Source organism: Hippocampus comes, unplaced genomic scaffold (assembly GCF_001891065.2).
Source record: "Hippocampus comes isolate QL1 unplaced genomic scaffold, H_comes_QL1_v1.1 scaffold40, whole genome shotgun sequence".
NCBI classification, from domain to species: Eukaryota; Metazoa; Chordata; class Actinopteri; order Syngnathiformes; family Syngnathidae; genus Hippocampus; species Hippocampus comes.
Genome location: NW_017842058.1, coordinates 1,602,055 through 1,621,628, shown reverse-complemented (window position 1 = coordinate 1,621,628; position 19,574 = coordinate 1,602,055). Strand labels below are relative to the sequence as shown.

The following is a 19,574-nucleotide window of genomic DNA, read 5'->3' as shown; positions in this document are numbered from 1 at the left end:
ACTTCATTAAAAATGAGAGAAGCTTGACATGATGTCATAAGAATTGTGCTGGATCATTCACCACTTGAACTTTTTCCTCCGAACCTTATGAAATGGGCCGTGTTTAATTTTATTTTTTGAATATGTGATGGGTTTATAATAACATGCAGCAGGTCACAAGTGGCCATTACAAGTACCCATAATACTCCTAAAATCACAAAACAAGCACACACCCCTGGAAATTCAGCACCAGTTTCACAATTCAGTGCTATTTAACTTTGAAGTACAATACAGTTGCAGTGAATGTTTCACGGTTCGCTTTTCTAAATATTTAAGCACAGCTGAGATAGACTCCAGCACGCCAGCTACCCAGATGAGGATAAGCAGTTCGAATAGTGGATATTTAAAAAAAAAAAAAAAATCAGTTCCTGATTCTGGTTTCGCTGACCGACATGAAATTGGGTGCACTTCTTTCATGACAGGACGGATGAAAAACTCTCAAGGAAGGACTCGCGAGTGAATTGTTGAATTCAAATAAGAAATAGGGGTTCAAGAGAGAAAAAAAAATGGCGCACAAGAGAAAGAACGTTTTGTCTTAGCCTTCACGTCCTAAATGGCACACGTTCAAGACAATGGACGGTTGTCAATTTGATGGGAGACTTCCGACACTTGTCGCTCTGAAAGGATCACAGGCCTCCATTATTTGTAGGTCGCCGTGTCCTATGGCGACAGTCAAACAAACACTGATTGAGACATGTGCCGTGTCTTTTGTATTTGCATATAAATGAACTATTTATCACTGACATCCACGCGGGTTAAGGTCGACGTTGCATTCCTTGCCCTCGACTTCAAATTGAATCAGTTGGGGGATGGAACAGGAGAAGGTGAGATTTCATTTCATTTCGCGGAACAAAATAATTTTTCAAAGCTGTATATGGAACACAGTCCTTATGTGCGAAGACAAAGCTCGAGGGTATGCATCCAATTCTATAGCGGTTAACCTTATTCGAGTCACAGGTGTGCAGAATTCAGAGAGCTGACTTTGGGCAAGAGAAGTAGGGTGCATCCTGGACGGGTTGCCAGCTCATCACAGGACTTCAATAGACAACTGTTCAGACCGATGGATAATTTAGAGTCTTTAATGAACCTCACGCATGGTTCTGGAATGTGGATGCGGGACTTGGCATGAAACCCAAACCACCATTAAAACCCTGACTTGGGCTTGAAATACTATATCCTAATTCAGGCTTGAAAACCTGACCTTGGCCTCAAACCCTGATTTGAAGCCCGAATCCAGGCTGGAAACTAATTTCAAAAACGAACATGAGGCTGCAATTTGAACTCACAACCACAACTCCAATTAAAAGCCTGACTTAGGCTTCAAACCCTAAATTGTAACCCATACCCAATTTAGTTCTGCTTGGAGAAAGTGGTGTCTGGAGTACATTAGTTTGAACTCCAGTAATTCTGGACTTATTTTTCTTTTTAGTCACCCTGAAAAATGTGATTTATTTTTAAAAAACCTGATTTGATTATCAATTCTTTTTTTGGGGGGCGGGGGGGTTAATGTTGGGTGTGAGGAAGGCCCAGTCTGTGTGGAGCAACTATTTTCAAGTTGCCAAAAACAAAACAAAAAAAACCCACACACATTTTTGTGTCCCAAAGTGCTGGCAAAACTTCAACATAAAGTGGGGAGCATGATGTGCCAAGACACCCTTGACCCCTCGTCAGGAGTCTGTTTTGTCCTCAACTGCAGCTGCCCCCTTTTACAAGGTAGAACAGATACACGCCGGCAAAGGTCAGAGTCAAGACTTATTTTCTCCTGCAGTGTCCAAGCTGTGCAAGACACTTCATAAATTAATTTCTAATTCCAGGACGGTCAAAACAGGAGTGGGGAATCTCTTGAACATGTGTGCTATGTAACCCTAAATGCCGCTATCGCAAAAGAATAAGCATTTGTTCAATTGCATCGTCAGAACAGCCCCCTTGATCCCATTAGTTTAGTATTGCCCTTGTAGGGTCATAAAAATAGAATTGGCCCCAAATACATGAAAGAAAAAAAAAGTTCAGAGAACAAACATTGGATCATGCTGCCAGCTTGTGGTGAGATGAGTGTACAGTACTTCAGTTCTGAGTCATGACGTCTACTAACCCTTGATGTGTTCCTGAGTTGAAATTGCAACATTGTTATCATTAAGTTGGAAGACAGCCTGTGCCGGATGTAGCAAAGCGGGGCTGGAATGATTGTCTTGAGATGTCATCATACCCGGCACATATTCAAGACAGCACGTAACAGATGCAACAAAGCAGCTAAGGAACGGTACAGAGCCTCCTCTATTTGTCTTAAATGTTCTTTGCTTTGCCGTTTCACATCGGGCCAACTAAAAAAATACAGCGGATTCTTGAATATTTGTGGCTGGGCATTCAAAGATGAACCTATTCACCAATTATTTGGGGGAAGCTATCCGATGTTATTCACGGAGACCTCCACCAATTTGCTGCATCTTTTCCCTGTCCTACACTTATTTTTTTTAATCCGATCCCTCGCATAGACACGTCATTTTTAAAGAAAAAAAAAACATTCATGGTGCTTATAAGGAACATCGATTATTCACAAGATTTTTTGGATTTGTGATCTGACCCAGCCCCTATCCCCTGCAAAACGTTTGGGATGCATCATGGTCTGTTAATTACGTACCGTACCTACCGATTTTCACTGGGTTGTTTTTATATTGGTATTTTGTCCAAATATTTATGAAATTCTGATTTTCGTACAGCATTAGTGATAGCGTACACCAACTCAAGCGATTAAGTGCTTAACTTTATAAACATTTTTCTCCTAAATTCGCACGTGAAAACACTCAAAATGAAAACAAAAGTTGAGTATGTGTGTTTTTGTTTTTAATGTAGAAAAAAAATGCATATAATACTACATCCACACACAATAAAAATAGGAAAGGAAATCAAGTTGAAGCTTTAAAACAAACTTTAACCGTGAGTCTCTGGGGGGTTTTATAATTACAAGTTCAGGAAACATGGCCTTCATGAACACCGCTGGTAACAACATCCATCAGCATCTTTGTGAAGTTTTTTTTTGGGGGGGCGGCATGTGTTCACAAAGTGTGACGGACAGCGGCGAGGGAGAGTGTGAGGTCACTCCAGTTCTTTAAAGCGTGCAAACATGGCCTTGCGCACTGCTTGTTTGTAGGTGGCGTGATCCCAAGCGACATGCTCTTTCTTCTGACGCCTCTGTGGAAATGGGTTCAAAACGAGTGGAAATAAGGAGAAACCGTGAGGAAAATCAAGTGAAGGCTTTTAGAAATAAGGCGGCACACTTACCGGTGGAGGTTCTGAGCCCAAACCAGGTCTGTCACTCACTTTATTCATATCCCTAAGTGCAAAAAAAATCATTATGAAATGAGATGTATGCTTTTTATTTATATGTACAGTATAATTTAAAACAGTGTCATAACTCTTTCACTGTCAGCCATTTTCAAAGCAGAGCTCCCCATATTTCATATCTGTTTTAGGCCTTTTCGACTGATCATTCAAGACCCGCAAAATATTGTGTTCTGTCAATTGGAAGCACCAAACCTATCAAAAGCAAACTTGATAGGATTCTCGATACATCGGTACGATGCGATTCAAGGATGTAACGATTTTAAATTGTAAATAATCGTTTCGGCTTGATTCAGTGCAATTACGATTTGATTCGATATGGTACGGCTATGGTGTTTTGTCATTTTTATGAGTATGCAAGCACAGGTAAATGCTCTCCAAAGCCCAAGTTGATTAAATTCAAAGAAACAAGAAATCATCAGCAATGTCAAAGTAATTTATTTCTCATGTTTATCTCTCATAAAAGAATTTGATAAGCATATTTTAAAATGTAACAGTTTGATTTGGTTCGTCAAATCAAAACCGATTTTCCGATCGAAATCGTTTTTGTTACACCCTTTTTTGATTCTGTAATCTTTAATTATCGGGACAACATGGGTTGGTTTCACCAAAAACACCGGTTATAGTTAAAAGGGCACCCAAGTAGTGTTTAAAAAAACGAGTTTCCATTTCACTGGTGTGGGCACTTCATGTTCTACTTCTCCTTTCATAACTTTGCTGCTGTGAATTGGGAATTTCTCCATTGCGAGACCAATAAAGGTTTTCTTATCTTATAAATTGTACAGTATATTAAAAAAAAAAAAATCAAAGCCAGTGACTATGGAGCAAAATGAGTGAACAATTCCAAACAGTCGATAATGAACAACCAAATGAAGGTTGTGTTGAGTCATACCTGGACCCTCCAGCCCAGGTGTTATGATGCTGCTGCGGCTGTTGGTGGTGATGGTGTTTTCTCCTTTTCTGTTCTGGTGATCTGACAACTTCTTTGGTGCCCAGCTGTGTGGCGAACGTGTAGGAGACATTTACAACCCTTAACTGGTCATGAGCCAATCGCAGAGCATGCATTGAAAAACAACCATTGACAGTCACATTTGGGGATGGGTACTATGCTGACGGAGCTTGAATTAGTAAAGACTGGAGGATCGTTAAGTTATACCCCAACTTAAAACTCTACTACCCAAAGCAAAAGCCATTCAGCAAGAACATCCAGTAAAGGTGTCAGCTTCTCCGGGCCCGAGCTCAACTGAGATAGACTGATGCAAAGTGGAAAAGTATTCTGTGGTCTGACGAGTCCACAGTTGAAATTGTTTCTGGAAATTGTGGACGTTGCGTCGTCCAGGCCAAATAGGAAAACTCAACTCAGCTGTATTTACAACGACCGCTGTATACAAACAAAATATACAATACAAATGTAGTACCAGTAAGAATACCCTTAAGGTACCGTATTGATAAGCAGTAGCGTTAAGAGTAGTAGTTTCGTTAAAATCTGAACAACGATACCATCCCCAATTACATTCTCACTGATGGAGAGTTTCGAGTACCGTGACAACCAAACGTCTGCACGGAGCGAACATAAAAATTCCACAAGACCCCTCTTCATTTCACTCACTTCTTTTTCCTGGTTCTCAAGCGCCTCCAGCTCTTTCTTGGACTTCTTGATCTTCAAGTGGATCTCCATGTTTTGCTAAGAGTTCAAACGAGCGTGAAAAGGAGACTAGACAATGGATGGCGTTAGCAGTGCTAGCAGGCAGTACTGTACTTTGTGCAGGTCCGACAGCTGCTGGTGGCGGACGAGCGCATCCTTGTTGGGGAACTGTCGCCTGCACAGCAAGCAGGCCATCTTCTTCCAGTCCGTCAGCTTGTCCTCCCGCTGGGAAGGCGGCGCTTTGCTGACCTGGTCACCGCGTGCCACCTCCTCCTTGTCCTCCTCCACCTCCTCGTCGCTTCCGGCAGCGTAGTCTGACGCCAGCATGCCCAAGGAGCCCATCGGTCGCTGACGAGACGCAACACAACATACTGAAACCATGGTGCTGACTTGTGGGGGTTAAAAACATGAACCCTGGATCAAGAGTTTCATCCCGCTATATTTGGGTTCATCATTCTATGTGCGGATTTTTAAACAATACTTTTTTTCCTGGGTTTTTACAGAATAGAGGCAACTCTGGACTTCATCATTGTGTGCCTACAATGTAGTATCGCGTGGTGTAACTTGCCAGGCAGTTCTGAGATCCACTGGAAAAGATGCAGCATAATTAAGAGCAACCGGAACACAGTATCGGTTACATTCCTTTGGTGTAATGCACTTTGTTTTTTTTCCCCAAAAAGCAAAAAGAACAAATGGTTGTGAGCATTGTTGTCTGCATTTGTATGTGCTGCTGCTCCATGTGTTAAAGGAGCAGATGTTTGCAGGTTTATATTTTCCCTAACAACTATGCTAATTCCCATTTATAACATTTCACATCAATGGTGCGACCAAACCAATGGTACCAGTGCAAAAGTTAGAGTAGAGTGCTGTGTGTGTAAACAGGGGGTGCGTCTCGCTGCGACATCCTTACCTTTTGCTTTTCATCTTTTTTAGCTGGAGCAAGAGGCTTCTTAAAGAGATCCTCGCTCCCTGATTTCTGTGGGCACACAATTACGTAAATGACTTGGAAATAATGAGAGGTAAATCTTGGCGGGATGCGCGTTCTCCTAACCTTCCTCTCAAACACCGCAAACCCGGCATCGGCCGACTTGGATTGCTTCCTGTCATCATCCACGCCGCCTCTCAGCACCGGTGATGGGGATCGCACGCACTCCTTTTGCCGGTTTTGTATCTTGGCCCAGCGCTCCATATCCTTCATGATCTAAAGAATAACTAACATTAATTTGGTCACGCTTTCTCCTATGGAGAGATTTTGAAAGCATTTCATATATATATTAAAAAAAAAAAAAAAACCTTGACAGCAGCGAGACTTTTTGGCCTCTCGTCTCTTCTTAGCGAGTCGTCATCCTCTTTCTTCTCAGGAGACGGAGGTTCCTGGTTGTTGGCCGAAATGGGTGGCTGTGTGGTGGGCAGTGGAGGCTCGGAGGGTTTTTTCATGTCCAGAGGAGCGTCAGCCGCCGGGTTTGAAAGAATGGCTTGGTCCTCGGCTGTCATGACGACAGGATGATGGCCCTGATTGTCTCCAGGTACGGGGACGTATGCCTTTGTTTCCGCGTCCCAGTACAGGTACTCTTGGTTCTGAGCATTGTAGAAGTACTACAAACAAAGATGTAAGGGTATGAGACACATGAGATTTGATTGATACCACTATCTGTGCAGAAAACTGTAGGTCTGTATTCGTACTTGTGAATACGCGGATAAACGTTCAAGATATGTTCTTTGAAAAACAGGTACAATTCCTGAAAAGCCACCCAGCACCACCCCAAAATATTAAAAATAAAATCTGAAAATATGCTCATCTGTGAGTGCTGAACTGGGAATATGCTAGGGTTGACTACTTGGTATCAACAAGTTCTCTTATACTGGTTATGAAAAAAAAAATGTATCCGTGCAACTCTACCGTGTTGTCTTGCATACTCACTCTAGAGCCAGGGTCATAGTACAGGGTGGTTTCAGGATCATAGTAGAAGCCTGATGTGGCATCGTACAAGTAACTGGAAGTATCTTGCGTCTCCTCTGCATCTGAGGGGGATCATGACCAAGATACATTTTTACTGATGAACATGCATTTTGTACAAAGTCCTACTCAATTATTTATGCGTCAGGCAGCTGTTCACTAAACAGAATTGAAAATAGGAATATGAAATGATTGAATTACATGACACCCGAAGCAATGTTTTTGTGTTAACCAGTTTCTTGAAAATTAAAAAAAAATTTGATCATATTGTACTGATAAATACATTTGTAATATTTTTTTAATCAGATATCAGAAAACTTTTCTAGATTAATTTTTGCATTGATTCTGAATCTGCCCTTGTTTTATCTCTAGCACATCAGGTTTTCATAATAATAATCATCATAATATGGAATATTATAATATATTTAGTGATATTTATGAATTAGGGATGAGGTTCAGTAAGAGGTGGATATTTTTTTCTGAAATGTCACAGCGACAAATTACAATGTATGGTAAAATTGGTATTGCGCATGCTTTTATCGGTCAAAAAAATCTCAAAAACCCAGTGTCCTCAAAAAAAAAGTAAAGATTTTTTAAAATATATTTCGGGACACATCGAGCCATGGCTGATTAAAATTTGCTGTTGGTCAATGTTATTCCTTCCTTTTTCTTGACAGCCTTGGTTTATGACGGAGTTGCGTGCTGACAGCGGCAACGCAACCCAAGTTTGAACCTAGCCTGCCTCTTGCTATTTCTTTTCTGTCTTGTGTGGAAAAAAAGTACAGTGCTGTGAAAAAGTATTTGCCCCTTTCCTGATTTCTGTGTTGTTTGCATATTTATCACATACAACATTTTCAGTTCATCAAACCAATTATAATATCACACAGAGAAATCCCGAGGAAATACAAAATGCAGTTTCTAAATGCCAATTTAATTTGAGGCACACAAAAAAAAAAATCCAATGCAAAGTGCACTAGACAGGACCAACAGCTCACTCTGCTGGGGGCCTTTCGCCAACCGGCATCAAGCCAAGTCTCCGTTTTAAAAGACTAAAGGTTGAATATGGGGTTGGCCTCTTTGTAAACGGATGGCATTGAATGAGTCAATGTGCAAGAGTTACGCAAAGAACTACTCTGAAACAACTTTATAATTGTTCAGGTTAACACAAGGAGACACAGAGGTCAAGTTAATAATCACTGAGTAGATACTAAGCTTTAAGCGCCATCGTTCGGTAATTCCGCACCACGAACCACTCTTAAGTTGGCTACCCGCTGTTAGATGCCGATTTTCAATGTGCTTGAGATGTTCGTACCATACGACTGACTCGGGGTGGTTGTGGCATCGTCAGGCACCTGATCTCCACTCGCCTGGTAGGACTGATCCGCAGCTTGACTGGCATTATAGTCAACTCCCTATGAGATCAGGTGTTACAAGAAATCGACTGGTATCTTTGAGAAAAATTTTACATAAAGCTCCCATTACACCTACCTGGCTTATGTTGGCATCTACTGCCAGAGGTGGATTGCTGCTACCAGTCGGCAAACCGGCTAAGAACAAAACATACCCACTTTAGGTCCATTCACGTTAACAACTGTGTGAGTTAAGATGTCACCCCACCTTGCATTTCAGGAGGTGGCTGCATGAAGGGCTGCGGCTGGGGATAAAACTGCTGCTGAAACGCCAGAGGAAAACGTTCACCTGACAGGTTTGATCATTTCCTTCGCCGAAAATAAGAGCACAACTGACCTCCGTTGTGGTGCCTGTAGGCCGATAGCTTGGAGTAAAGATGGTCGGCTTGTCAAATTCTCTTCTGAAACTACAACAGGCAGATGAGAAATGAAGTGAGAATCCCATTTATCGTAAGGAATAGCGTTTGGTGTACACAGTGGGATGAAACACAAAATACGACCCGGCAACTTACTTCTGGTTCTTTAGGGGTTTTGCAACCTCCGCATACACTCTGACTCCGTCAATATAAAGGGGATTGGGCTTGTTGACGAGAACGTCCACCAAGCGTGTCACTTGCTACAAAACAAAAGAAGACTTGCTCCAAAAAGTGTAGAGTAAACATGGCAACATAAGTAATGCATGCCTATTTTACTGAAGGCACCTCATGGGAGTCCATGTCAACAAAGCAAAAGCACTTTGCTCCAGCGGTCTTGGAGGCCTTGATTAGACGAACGTTTCTCTCATCCAGATAGGCAAATGGATCCAAGGCTTTGAGAATAGCCTCTATGGTTGTGGTGGCCTTGATATTTTTTATGATCATTGCTGTTGGGGGGAAGCAAGAAGAATGCAGTCATTCCAACGACTGAGAGACTATTTCAATGTTTTTTTTTTTGGGGGGGGGGGTGTGCACATACTTTTACTATCCTTAAAGATTGATTTGGACTGAGGGTAATTGTGGTGAGGGGAATTTTGGTTGCCCCAAGACTCTGCTTGCGTCTCGTTTCCCTGCTGCTGAAACTGCTGGTCCACATGCTGCTGCCAGGCCTCTGGGGTAAGGTCAGAGTTGCGCTGCCACTGGGTGGGGGGCAGCGGCTCCTCGGGGCCTTTCGGCGTGCACTCGTTTCGGCCGGACTGAAATTCTTCTGACGGCAGATCGGGTCTGGGCAACTGTGAATCCAGAGGTGGAGGCAAGTTGCAATGGGATTTCTTGTTTATAAAAAAAGATATCTATATCATCTCTAGAACACCATTCAAGCCTGACAGTTCTGAACGACAAATTCCACATTTACAGGACTTACATTAACACTTCTTTCACTGTCATCTGGATGAGAGTAGCTAATGGAAACGGTTCTAGTGCCAACCTTGAGGGAACCCTGCAACAAGAGCACACGCAAGGATTCAACATGAGCCGTTAAAAAGGTTGATAATACCTAAAATAAGACCAAAGAGACCCAAAATGCAATGTGGCACGGGCACCACGGACGGGACACTGATCCATGACCCAGTACCATCCTTGATACAACAATAGGCCCCCACTCGGGAAAACTACAGAATTGTGGTTGCTACTCGTGAAGGCTGCATGTATTGTTGTAGTACTAAATGAACCCCAAGAAGTGTTTTGTCAAATGAGCCATCCTGATATGATACACCAGACAATCGAGTCACACCGTCGCAGCTATCAAGCTGTCCTCTTCATATTGCACATTTAGTCTCATCATCAACCTTATTAAACACCACAGGCAGACTTTGATCATAGACAAAGACGGAAACTGGAAGTTTGTTTTGCTTATTCAGCATGGTGATCAGCTTAACCACTAATTCACGTGACTCCCAATTGTGAATTCGGGCCACAGGATACTATCAAATTGCCATTTCCAAATCTCAGGAAAACACGCATATTTAGGAAAAAAAACAACAACTAATTTTTCACAAGAGTCTGCATATGAATTGAAAAACTAGTGTCAGTAAACAAAATTCAAAGGGTGAATTTATCCAAAGAAAACCACGTCATACAGTACAGTCTATTCTCTAAAGTTACCGGTGGGTTCTTGCATGAGAATGATGCGAAAAACTAAGCTTTTTTGCGTGTGCGCGCCTAACACAAGGATAAAAGGAAAAAAACAAGTTGGAAAATGGCAGCCCCAAACAATTAGGAAAAAGTCAATCCATTCCCAAAATTCCCGCAATTGTCTTCAAAACAAGTTGGAAAATGGCAGCCCCAAACAATTAGTAAAAAGTCAATCCATTCCCAAAATTCCCGCAATTCTTAGATAGAACCCCAAGTCACAGCCAGCACATTCCATGTGTCACCATGTTCAATTGACTGAAAAGATGCTGAAATACAAAGAGGCCAAGTTCCACAGTTGGACCACTTCCCCACTTCCATCAGATATTACAAAACCCGTGAAAAACAATGACCCTGTTAAACAAAAGAGAAGCAGAAACTGAACACAAGAGAAACAAAAGAGTCACCAGCCAGCCGGATTTTGTGTATGTATATAATAAATAACAAATCCAAACAAGCAATCTATGTATCCCATCAGTGCCTGATGCTAAAGATTTGTATGGTAACCCCCAAAAGGCGCCGAGAAAGTTCACTCTGAAGCACGTTTGCAACATCGCTTAAGGAAAACTCCTTTGCGAACCACGGACACTAGAAACAAAAAAGGGCTATTTTATGGTCATTCTTCCAAGAGCTTCAACGCCAAGTCTTCAGGCCTCATCATCCATATTCAAAGAGATCCATTTAAAAAAAATCCAAAGCATCATTGAACCAGCTTTCGGTTCCACAACCGTTTACCATTCCTCAGATGAGTGACCGTAGGCCAGACCATTTTCCACATAACCTCCACTGAACTATAATTCCCACAGAGAAGTATCTAACTGCAGGGACAATGAGTAAGCTTCTCACTTGTTTACATGAGGGGAAAGTATCAACAGAGTGAGCACGACAGCAGAAGACACTAAGGATATCCACTAAGATGATAATTGCGTTGACGTCAATCCATGTCATTGATATTTCAACTCGCTATGTGCGCTTTCACCTCCAAACAAGCTCGCTCGCTCACTTTCCCCATCATCCTCGTTTCCAACGGCGGTGCGAATGAAAGGAGGAAAAGCTTGCCATGTGTCTGCGGGCATAACTGTTGTTTGCGACATTAAGCGTCCATTTTCACAATTAAGAGGTAAACGATCAGCCAACCGCTTGTCTGTACAATATATTGCCTGTCTTTCCATTGTCACAGGAGGGAGTTTGGTGAATTCGCTGACAGATAGCAGATGGCGTGTGTTCTTGTTATATTTGAGGATACACATGCGGATTTTGCAAGTGACCATGCTACCGGTCTGATTTTTAGTAAAATAGTTGCACGAGCTTGAGGCACCACCGTGAGTTTGCAGTGCCCACCGACCTTGCCGAAACACATTATTGGCGATTAATTGACTTCAACTTATAGTTGTCATTGCCCAGTGGTAAAGTTGACTAGTCTGGTCAACCCCAAACAAAATGACTTCATTCTATTCGGAATGTTCATTCTGTCTCGAATTTTGCGCCCATAGATCTTTGTTAGCAAGATCGGTCAATGACACGAGGAGCTCAACAGTACATTTATAGTGGCGCTAGAAGGAATAACTCGCCTTCTCCGGGACAATAATTTTGAAAAATAGGGTCGCCATTCTTGATAGTCATCACTAAACCCAATATTTAGGTGTGAGACCATTCCTGGCATATCCCACCGGGAGGAGGCCCGGGGATGACGACAGACACGCTGGAGAGATTTTATCTTGGGATTCCCCTAGAAGAGCAAGATAAAGTGGCTGGGGAGAGGGAAGTCGGGGCCTCCTTGCTAAACCTACTTTCCCCGCGACCCGACCCTGGATAAGCGGAAGAAAATGGATGGATGGATTTCTGGAATAATTTTTTTCCCCCCTGACATTTGTTGGGATTTATAGAACAAAATGACTGATTCCTCAACCTCTGTAGTCCAAGACCTAGGAGAGGAAACCCCACTCCCTTCCCAAATCTACTAATTGCCCTCTCGACCCCTCGTAATCCTGTTGGGAGAGGCGGCCTTGGTCGAGTGACGAGGATAGGCCACCTTGTTGGACTCCATGAAGCGGACTGCATCCTCGAGGTTTAAAAACTCCACATAGGCCGTATCGTAGCTGTAACCTGGGGACAGCATTTGAAATACAGATGGGTTTTTGTTAGTCAGTTCCAGTAACCACAGTCAGCCCGCTATAACAAATGAAGACAGCAGTGCGTTAACACATCGAAATGAGTGTACATTTCTCTGCGGGGGAGCTTTAGATATCCACTAAAATACTGTACCTTTCTCGGGAACACTGCATGTTCATGGGTTTTATGATAGTCCATCTTCTGATAACAAGGCCTTAACCCTTTTATAAAGGGGATATTCCAATAGCGGTGACAACACTTGTGATGTTTACCATGGATACAGAGCAATATGGTATTTTGCGTTCATTTCTTTTTTTTTTATTTTTTACTTTTGGGCAAAACAAACAAAATATCCCGAAACACTATGTTGAGTATGCCCACAAAAACATTCACTGTAATTACAGGTCTGACAAAAGGATCTACATAAATGAGTTTGAAGGACACACACACGCACACACACACACGCACACAAACACACACGCACGCACGCACTACTCCCACTCAAGGTTCACAGTGAGTTCTGCAACTGCTGGCAATGGCCCAACATCCCCAAACATGGCAAATGATGGCATAACGGGCTTTTCAGACCACCACCCACCCGCCCCGGTTCCAAACTGATCGAGGATCACAAAGGCAAAGACAACAAAAGCAACCATGAAGAATAAATAAGGACGCGTGCGCAGGTGCGAACGGCAAAAGAGCGTAAAATCGAGGGACATTTTTGCAATCGATTGCCCCAAAACAGATCCACAGGCTCACAGTATTTTACCTGGGACGTTTTTAATCTTCATCCCTGGTTGTGACACCCCATCTGGCACTGTAAAGGCACCAAGAATCTGAAAACACAAAAATAAGGCAAATTTGTCTACGACCTCCTAACAGATGGTTTCCATTCAGGTTAAAACAAATAAATCCAGGAGTGTGTTTGATTACCTGCTCCATCGTAGCAGTCTTTGGAATGCCAGTTATGGATACCGTTGTGGACACTTTGCCCTCCACTGACGCGCTCCTGTAATCTTGATCCTTTTATAGAAGTGTCCAACAAAAGCCGTTATCACCAAAATACAAGCATGAGGGATGAGAACAATCGATCGACAATACTGACGGATGTGTGGAACCGATAGTCGATGAGTCATCTATTCATTTTTTTAATGAATGAAATCAAATTTACCTTGGATCCAGATGCAGTGAATTGTGGTTGAACGGCTGGTTTGGACTCCGCGATCAGAGGTGTTGCTTGAAGATCCCTCGGTTTGTACTCAAACATCCTAGCAGAAGCTGTCCTGTAATCAATGTCTCTGTAGTCCTGGTCCTTGCTTTGAAAATCTCCCAGTTCTGCCACCTTACCCCGAGTCTGTCCTTCGCTGTGTGTCATATCTTCAAGTGCCGTAAAACTATCAGTTGGCTCCGCAGTTTCATGAGTTGGCTGGTTCTTGTGGTATTCTTCACCAAGCTTTGGTTTATTCTGATTCTGTTCCAAGTCTCTTTCTGCGAGCCAGCGATTATTCTCATTTCCTCTTAAAGCTGGGGTGGGAGACGGGGGAATTCTTTCTTGTGGAGAGTTTCTACCAAGCAGAGGGCGGTCCATTTCGGCAAAGTGATCACCGCGAGCGAAGCGGACATCTTTCCCTGGAAAGTCAACAGAAGGTCTATCCCTCTCATGAAATAGTGGATCTCGACTGGTCGCATCTCTCCGAAAATCTGCTGAGTAGGCGGGAGCAGAGATACCCTCCAGAACTTTGTCTGAGAGAGGGGGTTTATCCTTTTGGCGGCTCTTCCATTCCTCTGCAAGAGTCATCTCTTCACCACTCCGATAGTCTATGAGGGGGCTACCGCTCGATTCTGGACCCTCACTAATTGTGGCCTTGTCTTCTGGACCCTTGAAGTCAGATCTTTGTGACCCGCTAGCATCGGGAGACATGCCAGCTCTCGCCCTGTCCATTGGAGGGCCATCATTTTCAAATCGTAAAGGCGAGCGCTCCCTGCCGCGAAATTCAGATGGCGGACCGGGCCGATCTCTGAAATCCATATCCGACTCAAACCCACCTCTTGGATTAAAAGGTGGTCCTCCTCTTCTATCTATGTCCATCATCCTCCTTTCATGAGGAGGCATGTCCATGTTAAAACGACGGTTATCAATGCCCATGGGGGGCCGCATGTCCCTAAAGTCATCCTTGTTTTCCATTCTGCCCATGGGAAACCCTCTTCTCCCATCCATGTTGAGATTATTGAAGCGAGGCATATCACGAAACATGTCCCTGTCTCTCATGTCCATATGTCTGTTGTTTTGCCCCCATGTTGGCACATCTCTGCCGCCCATATCAAATCCTGACAAACCCGGTGAATTCATCAAATTGTCTCTGTTACCATCAAACTGCCCTCGGAAATCTAAATCCGGACCAGGGCCAGATCTGAAATAATTTCTGTCCACATCTCTACCACGCGGATTCATGCCACGTCCCCACATCGGTGGACAATCCATTCTTCTTATGTCCATAGGTGGTAGATCCAGAGGACCCATTGGGCCCCTGGGACCCATATTCATCCCATCTCTACGCCAAAAATCAGGCATCGGATGATCTCTTCCGCGGTGATTACCTCTGTAATAAAATTGATCATTAGTTAGTTCAGATAAGAAAACCTTTATCTCACAATGGAGAAATTCCCACTTAGGCAACTTTAATGGTTATACCCCAACATAGCACTTTTAGAACATGCTTAATTATCTCCTTTAGTTAACATTGAGAAGGGGTGCTAATTTGTGTTCTATCAGCAAAAAAGGGTGTGTATACATCAGCGAGTGGCATGTTTCATTCAAGTTACTCGTCATTCCTGCGTGAATGCTGCACTGCAACTATCGGAGAAGCATCACATAACGTGTTTGGAAGATGCCTTGGAAATGCTAATTTTGCCACTTGAAAACATCAACAAAAGTTCAAAACTATTCCTAAACATAGTGTTTTCACAATCAGTCCATTCCAACAGGAGGGGGTCTGCAGTTTGCCAAGAGACTGGCATGAGGCGTTTTGACTGGTGCACAATGAACGAATCAGGATCAGAATTGAGAATCATGAGGAACATGAATCCAACCGAAAAACCAGAATTGGACCCGGGAATAGTCCATTTTCAAACAATGCCCAACCCTAATTGTTAACTATGACTAACTGCTGCTCATAATCTCAAAATGTCAAATACGATAAGCCAAGGACCCCCTGTCTAGGTTAGTGTTTGCGTCGGTGTCACATAAGACTCCATAATACTGAGGCACTATGTGCAAAATTACAAAAGTAAAACTGTGGTAACTGGAGACATTGTGAATTGTGAAATATACCAAATCGCAGCCCTGAATGGGGGTCTTCCCCTCGGTCCTTGCCCTGGTCCATCCCACATTTTCTAGAAAGAGTATCATGGGAAAAACATAAATTAGATAGATGTGAATGTTGCCAAATATTGCTGATTGAGCTGACGTATCAATTAGAAGTGTCTCAACCTTTTCACTTCCGATATGATACCGATATTGCAACCAGGAGTACTGTCCAATACAATATCAGGTTTGACGCATGCTTTTATTTATGTTCAAGTATGAAATGTTAGAAGAGATTTGATCAAGTGAACTATTCAAACATAGAACAATAGTCAGGAACAGATGGTATGAGAGAATATGACCCATTTATTCCAACCATTTGGGTTACATACATTCAACTCTAAGAACATACTTGATTTTGGATGTTGATCGGTATAATACCGATACTCTTTTTTGGGATATATTGGACCAATATCCGATATCAATATTGGATCAGGACACCACTAATGTAAGCAAAAACAATTTGAAAAATTGCATTTTCACATAAATCTCCCCGTGAAACCTTTAGGAAAACTATCAGCTGGAAAAACACATTTATTTGTGTGTGCGTTTTTTTTCTTCTGTTTCAGTTATGTAACCCATGCTACTTCTTGAGTGGCGATATTCTAGCAGAGCAGGAACCTAATGTGAATTAACCTAATGTGACGGCCGGCCAGGTTTACAGCAAAAGGCAGCGGGATGGGAGATTCCACTTGAGGTCTGACAGGCATGTGAGATGCCTTGAGGTGTTTATGTCGGAAAAATCGTGCTGAAAACATCTCAAGATGATCCACAGAAAGGTCTGGACTGCTAATAGTGGTGGAAGTTCACAACTGATCAGCTCGTAATGACAAGCTGTGTAATATGTGCCCAACTAAAGACGGGTTTACAAAATATTTTCTGATTATTCTGTAGTATATCTATACGTCATTTATTCATAAAAGTAATGTAAAATGAGTTTGAAATAATATAATGAAATGTGTTTTGGCATTTTAAAAGATGGTGGAATACTGAGAGTCAACCACTTAAATGGTGCAATTGTTGGAAAACTAGTTGCGGGGGGTGGGGGGGCGTCCATTACTTGCCTATGCTAAATGGTGCAATTGTTGGAAAACTAGTTGCGGGGGGGTCCATTACTTGCCTATGCAAATTTTCCCAATTCGATTGTGGTCCCTGACCCCCGAAGGTTCACGACACAACATTGCTACATTACTATAAATGTGAGTGCCGCGCTCCAATGAGGCTGAAGTTATATTTATGGGGATAAAAAGTCTGCTCACGTCAATCAATGACTGCCTGCGTGCTTGCTTAGCTTCCAGTGGGCCCAAAACGAAAGGCCCGCTAACGGTGGATAAGACTATCAACGCGGAGGTAAACTTACTGAAACGCCACCGATTCGGACGTGATCGAAATGCAATATTCGCGTGGTGTGCAACTATGAAATGGTAATCTATTGTGTATTCAACTAACGTTTGGAAGAGTTTACACTTCGCGGGTCTTAGCATTAGCTTGGTAGACATTCCATTTAAAACGCTCAGTCCGTGAGCTACCCCGCTTGCGTTTCTAAATGCAAAGAATTCCCAGGATATTTCTGCGTATATCGCTTCATTTTAATTATGATTATGCACCCACCTCAGTAATTTGAAGGGTCGCAGTCAATGAACTCCACACACGCAGGGCTGACGGCAAAGAGGCAACGGAACTTCAGTCGTAAATCGAGGACTGAGAGACAGTAAAAATGGCTGTCTGTGTCGACAGTATCTGTCTCTCTGTCGCTCTCTCTCACAAGTCTTGTAACCTTCAACGGAACTTCAGTCGTAAATCGAGGACTGAGAGAGTAAAAATGGCTGTCTGTGTGTACAGTATCTATCTCTCTCTGTCGCTCTCTCTCACAAGTCTTGTAACCTTATCTGTCTATCTATCTATCCATGCATCCATCCATCCATGCATGCATCCAAATGCTTAAATAGAGAAAATGTGAGTGAATTGAACATGCCAACCAGACAAGTATTGCTAATTTTATTCTTTCATAAGCGTTGTGTAGCAAGTTGCTAACTCGGCTAAATGTCGCTTTAGTACACACAAAAAACATCAACATAATGCCGATAATACAGATACAGCATGTGGAATGAATAAGCGGCACTTAACTACGATCAACAACACAACATCAGCAAAACGGCTAAACCAATACTTCACATAAAATCTTAATTTTAAACAAGTGTATATTGGTGCAAAGAAGAATTAGGGGCACACACGAAAGAAAAGAATAATGAGTAGACTACGATATTGAAGTCTTAATCTTGCGAGAATTCAGTTGACTTTTTTCGGGGGGGAAAAGTTGTATATTTTCGAGATTAATGTTGTAGTAAGGGTGGCGCGTCTGCCTCACAGTGCAGAGGTGCAGGGTTCGATTCCTGCTTCGGCCTTCCTGTGTGGAGTTTGCATGTTCTCTCAGTGACTGCGTGGGTTTTCTCCGGGTACTCTGGTTTCCTCCCACATTCCAAAAACATGCGTGGCAGGTTAATGGAACACTCTAAATTGTCCCGAGGTGTGATTGTAAGCGCGCATGGTTGTTCGTCTATGTGTGCCCTGCGATTGGCTGGCAACCAGTTCGGTGTACTCCGGTGTACCCCGCCGACTGCCCACAGTTATCGGGGATAGACCCCAGTATGCCCTCGACCCTTGTTAGGATAAGCAGATAAGAAAATGGATGGCTGGATGGATGTTGGAGTATGTAATATTACGAAGAGTGAAGTTGTATATTTTCGATATTTAAGTCGTAATATTAGGACAATAAAATCATGTACTGGATGTTTATTTTTAAAAGTCATCTATTTCATAGACTAACATAGGATAATCAAATTTTATATTTAGAGAAATAAAGTCTTGATAGTTTTGAGATTTAAAAAAAAAGTTGATTATTTTTTTAGATTAAAGTTGCAATGTAAATCTGAATATTACAAAAGTAGTTGTAATTCTTTGTAATAAAAGCAAAGAAAAGATAACTGTGGACCATAATCATTTAATAAAAATTGTAATCTGATGTTGATGTGCCAAGATACTGTATTCATTTTATTTTCATGGTAATATGACATTATTAAAAACAATCCAATCAAAAAATATTCTACTTTAATGATTACTGAAGTTAAAAATATGCAACTGCCTCAAAGATCTAATTTCCCCCCTCAAAAATAGTAATTTTTAGATGAAAAAATAGGACTATATTCTCGTAAAATTACAACCTTAATGTTAATAAAAAGTAAAACTTTTTCTCTCTAGAATACTGTATACGACTTATTTTTCAAAAATGTACGACTACTCGTGTAAAATTATGACTTCAGTCTCAGGAAAATTATAATTGATCAAACTGCATGATTTTTAATTTAAAAAAAATCTACATTATTCACGTAAGATTAAGACGTTCATTTATGGTGTAATATTTTTTTTCTTCTCAAGTTGACCTCAATAACATTGGTAAAAAGGAGGGAATACAATATTTGTAAAGCGGCCTAAGTGACTCTAAAAAAGAAGAGTAAGTGCAGCAGCTAAAAACATTTCAAAGAAATAATAAATAGGTCATTTTAATTGAGCTGTTTCTTTTGAAACATTTCATTACTGCAAAGAA

The 19,574-nt window shown here is 42.0% G+C and overlaps 1 protein-coding gene across 2 annotated transcripts; it reads right to left on the bottom strand.

Moving 5' to 3' along the window:
• Positions 1-2,989: 2,989 nt before the first annotated feature.
• rbm6 (RNA binding motif protein 6) lies at positions 2,990-17,647 on the bottom strand. 2 transcript variants are annotated; one of them, XM_019861103.1, is made up of 23 exons: positions 17,582-17,647; positions 15,950-15,999; positions 13,778-15,206; positions 13,540-13,629; positions 13,376-13,442; positions 12,527-12,600; positions 9,728-9,802; positions 9,344-9,596; positions 9,091-9,251; positions 8,902-9,005; positions 8,727-8,796; positions 8,598-8,652; positions 8,469-8,527; positions 8,293-8,392; positions 6,945-7,045; positions 6,317-6,619; positions 6,075-6,224; positions 5,934-5,999; positions 5,138-5,371; positions 4,988-5,062; positions 4,271-4,374; positions 3,319-3,370; positions 2,990-3,228 (listed from the first exon to the last, which is right to left on the bottom strand). In XM_019861103.1, the coding sequence occupies exons 2-23, from the start codon at positions 15,994-15,996 to the stop codon at positions 3,133-3,135; spliced, it is 3,765 nt and encodes a 1,254-aa protein (XP_019716662.1). In that variant the 5' UTR covers positions 15,997-15,999; positions 17,582-17,647; the 3' UTR covers positions 2,990-3,132. The 2 variants fall into 2 exon arrangements, with proteins under 2 accessions (XP_019716662.1, XP_019716661.1); XM_019861102.1 differs by having other exon boundaries at positions 13,778-15,209; positions 15,953-15,999.
• Between the last annotated feature and the right edge of the window lie 1,927 nt (positions 17,648-19,574).

Bases quoted from the DNA above. Each gene is read 5' to 3' on its own strand.
- rbm6 (XM_019861103.1), bottom strand. From the start codon at position 15,996: ATGTGGGATGGACCAGGGCAAGGACCGAGGGGAAGACCCCCATTCAG. The intron at 7,046-8,292 runs GTACGAACATCT...GATCCCCCTCAG, and splicing joins CACCCCGAGTCAGTCGTATG to ATGCAGAGGAGACGCAAGAT. The intron at 3,371-4,270 runs GTATGACTCAAC...TTTTGCACTTAG, and splicing joins ACCTGGGCTGGAGGGTCCAG to GGATATGAATAAAGTGAGTG.